The sequence below is a fragment of the Pteropus alecto genome, unplaced genomic scaffold, assembly GCF_000325575.1.
Source record: "Pteropus alecto unplaced genomic scaffold, ASM32557v1 scaffold71, whole genome shotgun sequence".
Lineage (NCBI taxonomy): Eukaryota > Metazoa > Chordata > Mammalia > Chiroptera > Pteropodidae > Pteropus > Pteropus alecto.
The window spans coordinates 404,448-409,786 of NW_006433024.1; the positions used below are offsets into that span (position 1 = coordinate 404,448).

The window sequence follows — 5,339 nt, forward strand, 5'->3', positions numbered from 1 at the left end:
GCATCAACCTGTAGATTCGAGTTGCTCAGAGAACACCAAGCAGTTTAACAACAACAACAACAACAACAACAACAACAACAAAAACAGAAAGAAAGAAAGAAAGAAAGAAAGAAAGAAAGAAAGAAAGAAAGAAAGAAAGAAAGAAGAAAAGAAGGAAAGAAAGAAAAGATGTATATGGAAATATTTGATTTATTCTTGGGGCAGAAAAACTATTCTATATGATACTGTAAAGATAGATGCATGATATTTAGCATCTGTCAAATGCATTGGACACAAAAAGTGAACTGTAATGTAAACTATGGACTTCAGTTTAAAATAATGTATCCATGTGGGTGCATCAATTTTAATAAATGTTCTACATTAATGAAAGATGTTAATAACAGAAGAAACTGTGTGGAGAAAAGGGTACGGGGAGAGGGAGTGTTATAGGAAGCCTTGATCTTGTCTGCGCAATTCTTCTTTAACTCTTAAAATGTTCTAAAAAATAAAATCTGTTAAAATGATGGGCAAACCACTAACTGGATGAATATTTACAATACACGTAATTAACAAAGGACTCATTCTGCATATATAAAAATTCCTACAATAAATGATGAAAAAAGGAAACGCTTAATAAAAATGGGCAAAAATTAAACAGAGTTAAAAAAAAAACCAAGTAGCCAATAAACATATGAAACAATGCTGCATTTCGTAAGTCATTTGAAAGATGCAAATTAAAACACAAGGAGATACCTTTTTATGCTCATTAGAATAAGTAAAATTCAAAAGACTGGCAATAACATGTTTTGGGGGAGTATGTGGAGCAACTGGAACTTGCACATGTTGCTGGTGGGAATGTGAAATAGCTCAGCCACTCTAGAAAAGAGTTTGGCAGTGTCTCATCGAGTTCGGCATACATCTTCCGACGACCCGGCGATTTCACTCCAGGTTATTTATAGAAGGGAAATGAAAACATATGTCCAGAAAAACACTCAAATAAGAATGTTCATAACAGCTTTATTCACAATCGCCCCAAATGGAAATGTTACATATACAGATAAATAAACGGTGGTGCATCCATGCAATGAAATAGTACTCAGCCTTTATACCAAGGACAAACTACTGATATATGTAGTGCCATGATATGGGTAAACCCCAAAAATATTGTGCCGAGTGAAAGAAGGTAGGGACAAAAAAGTACATGTCATGATCCTAAATATATGAAGTCAAAAGCGAGGCAAAGGGAATTGGCGACAGAATTCGGAACAGAAGTTGCCTCTGGCAGAAGAAATAACTGGGAGGGATATGAAGGACCTTTCAGAGGTGATGAAAATGTGTCATAATTGGGGTTTGAGTCCCATTGGTGTATTTATTGCCAAAACTCATTGAATTTATGATCTGTGCAATAACTCTTTGTTAATTATTCATTGTTAAGAAAAGGTTTTAACGATATGACATTTAAATTTAATATATTGATTTATAGAATATGTGACTTAAAAATAGTTTTCTATAATTAGATGAATAATATTAAGAGCTCCTTGGAACAAAAGGCAAATCTGACATAGATCTTGTCCTCGGAGAACACAGTCTAGTAAGACCCATTGGAAACCTGCTGTGGAGGATTAGAGAGCCCCCAGAGAGGGAGAGTCAGGGTACAGGCGAAGGGTAGGAAAGGGAAGGAGCACGTGGGATTCTCCTGGAGGGTATGCGAAATGAGACATAGGAAGACGACCTACCTGGAAGCTTACACACACTTTGACATTGATTTATCTATCTGGTTATAACACTGAACTTCATGCTCACAAAGATTGAAAACAGTGAAAGCAATAACTTAAAGATGGCGACTCAAATCTGGCAGATGGTAATTTAGCACAAACTTGACCTAAAAATCACGTATCCCTTCATTAATTCATTGATTCAATCAACACTTATTAGGCTAGGGAGATTTTCTAAAAGCCTGCCAAATACAAGAGGACTGTTCGTTGGGGCTAGATTGAACTTTAATTCTTTTAATTTATGGAGACAGATTGTAGGAGAGTGACTACAGAAACTTGTCAAAAATGTAATACTCTTTTAGTTTCTATCAGGTTCAGTGGTTAAAGAAATTTAGACTTTTCTTGCACCACTTTCAGCTTCTGCCAAAGGTAGAATTCTTCAAAAAATGGAAAGAGTCCTGGACCCAGAGTTGGCAGAGCTCCCATGGGGGAGGGGCGAAGGCCCCGGGTAGGGCAGTCCTTGAGACACTGCACTTACTGTGTGCTTAACAGGCACTTAATGCCCCACTTAATGCTCACCAGCAGGATTCTAATGTTAAATATTTTAACTAAGGGACCCAGAGGCTGAGAGACTTAAGAACACCTCCTAAACTAATAGGGACAAAGTTGGCTCTCAAAGCCATATCTGTCTGAACAAAGCAAGACTCTGAATCAGGACACCAGACTGCCTTCCGACTTCTCCAGGGTTTCCTGAGGAAGACTTCCCTCACGATCATCCAGCTCAGGAAAGTCCCGCAGAGCCCTCTGGAGAACCAGCTTCAGGGTCTGCCGCCGCTTCCGCCATCGCTGCCTAAAGGAGCCAACGAAGAAGTAAATGATGGGGTTGGCGCAGCTGTTGACACAGGAGAGGACGAGCGCAATCCGGTGAAGATAAATGGGAAGCGTATCTGAAATATTGGGAATCCAGATTAAGAGGAACCAGTGGATGCCAAAGGGCAGGCCGCAGAGGAGGAAGACCAGCACCGTTAACATGACGGTCACATACAGCCTGGTCAGCTGCACCCGCTGGGAGCCACACAGCAGTCTGGTCAGCAGGGCCAGGCTGGACCCAGAGAGAAGCACAAATAAGAAAATCAGCCACGCGGCAGTGATGAAATCAAACATTGGACACCAATCCTCGTGAAAATTCCGAAAGAGGAAGCCGCAGTAATTCCCTTCCAGGACGCTCAGCAGCAGGGACAGGGCCCAGAGCAGGGCACACGTGACAGCTGACATGTGTCTGGGCCGGCGGCAGCGGTACCAGATGGGCCACAAGACGGACAGGCAGCGCTCGGTGCTGACGATGGTAAGAAAGCTCAGGCCTGCGATGTAGGCAAAGGTGAAAACAGTCATGAAAAAGCCAGAGATGTAAATGGAGTCGGAATGGAAGTAGGTGATGAATTCATCCAGGGATAGTAAGATCCTGCAGCAGAGGAAGAGGAAGTCGGCTCCCGCCAGGTTGAGGATGTAGACGGAGAAGGCGTTTCTCGGCACGCGGAACCCCAGGAGCCAGAGCACGATGGCGTTTCCTGCCAGCCCAACCAGGGCAATGGTGACCGTCAGCGAGATCAGTATCTTTGTCTTGAAATTTTGAAGAAGGTCATGGTCACTTCCGTTCATTGGCGTGATGGTTGGATTCGTGCTCAGGAACCCTTCACTGGTGCCACTAGAACAGAAACAAAACTTGAGCACCTGCTGTAGGATTGCTGATTCTCATGGGCCACACTGCTACCTGGGAATTACCATCCCCATGTTACAGAAGAGAGAATGGGAGGCTTGGCAAGGTTAAGATACTTCCCAAAGACCACACAGCCTTGAGTCTTGAACCTGGATTCAAACCCAGTTTTCTCTGACTCTAGAGCCTGGGCAACATGGACCCATTACTGACACAGGAATATTCTATGGTCCAAACACCTCTACTCACTGTCCTTGGCCATGACATGTTCCCTGCAGGCAAGAGAAGAAAAGTCTCGACAGGTTATGTGGGATGACAACAAGACTCTGAGCTCAGCATTCTTTCTGCCATGGTACTGAGATTTCTTTTTAAGGGCAGGAAGTTGGAAGCCCAAGGCATGATCTGTGGGCTATGTCAGTGACTGAGGGTGTCCATCCACCAGAAAGATCATGAGTTAGGGTCATGTAGGGAACACGACTTCTTGCTATGAGAAATGTGGTTATGGCCAGTCCTCTTGGGCTAGAAATGGCCCAGTGTTCCACCTTTATGAAGACAAGAAGTACTTTTCTCCTGTCCACTAGTGTGCCCCAGTGCCCAGCTCTGTGTGTGGGACACAGTTTAAGGAGCAACTTTTATAATGTATTTCTTTCTAGAACATTCAAAATTATAAACTTGAAATATTCATAAAAATCTGTGGACTCTTACATTAAAACAAAACAAAACAAAACAAAAAACTACATTTCATTCACGAGGCACTTATGATGATGCTGAGAGATTATTCCAAAAAATAATACCAGATAGGGAGGTGCAACAAAATAGTCAAACAATGAGAAATTGATCCAATTTCATTGACAGAGAGAGAAAGTCCCAGGAAAACCAACTGTGAGGAGGCTATAAGGAAATAGAATTTCTCCTATGACATCGAATGTCATTTCCATCTTCTCCAACCTCTTCTGTGTTTCGGGAGGAGACGTCTCTGTGCCTCACCGATGGGCTCGCTTTCCCTCTGGCTCCTGGTCCTGCTCAGTGAAAGGGAGACACTGACAGGTGACTGGAGAGCAGGAGGAGCGGGATTGAGGGTTTTTAACCTCCCTGGGTCTCGCTGCCAGGCTGTGAGACAGCAGTGGCGGTGTTACTCTACCAAAGGACCTCTCTGGTGGCCTTTCTTACAGTCACAGTGACAACTACAGCTACAGCAACAGCCCTCCCTGACGTGTGGTAACTTCTCCCCTTTCCCCTTCAGACCTGGCAACGGATACAGCTCCCTATTATGACTTTTCTTTGGGGGCCTCTGCATCTTCTATAGATTTTTCCTTAGTCTTGCCTACACCTTTGTACATAGTCCCTTCATTAAACTCTCCTCAATTACCCCATTCGATTGTGCCCTGTGTTTTCTGCTGGGACAAGCCAGATACGAGAACACAGAAACAAAGAACCCCGTTGAACAGCTGGCTAATCAGTGAAATCTAAGGTTATTAACAGCAGTTTAGCTTGGGAAGCAACAACCGTGAAGCAGGAAGGACCCGGTTGGCCCCGGGTGGCTTTCCCAAACTTTAAGCTACCAGCATCCAGAGCTTCCGTGAGGGAGCTTCATGTCTCCTGACTGCTGCTGATGGATGCCCATGGCCCCCTGTCCCCCCCCCCACCCCCAAATCGACATCGTGAGCATGTGGACTAAGAGTGAGAAAACAGTGCTACCTTTGGGAGAGCCAGCTCTTACCTTAGCGCCATCTTCTCGTTGGAGGTGGGGAGTAGAAAAGGAAGAGCTTTTCCAGGAGTGACTAATAGCAGAGAACGCTTTTCTACCCTCTGGAGGGGAGATGCCGACAGGAGCAGGAGCGAAACCTGGTGACCAAGACGGGCTTATCAAAATGGGGAACAGCCCCTGTGATTTCCTGACGAAGGGTACACGAGATTCTGCGTGAGACAAG

At 44.2% G+C, this 5,339-nt stretch overlaps 1 protein-coding gene across 1 annotated transcript; it reads right to left on the reverse strand.

The window, feature by feature from the left end:
* Positions 1–2,405: 2,405 nt before the first annotated feature.
* LOC102889131 (mas-related G-protein coupled receptor member X2-like) lies at positions 2,406–5,139 on the reverse strand. Its single transcript, XM_006908137.1, has 2 exons — positions 5,129–5,139; positions 2,406–3,399 (listed from the first exon to the last, which is right to left on the reverse strand). The coding sequence occupies exons 1-2, from the start codon at positions 5,137–5,139 to the stop codon at positions 2,406–2,408; spliced, it is 1,005 nt and encodes a 334-aa protein (XP_006908199.1).
* Positions 5,140–5,339: the final 200 nt, after the last annotated feature.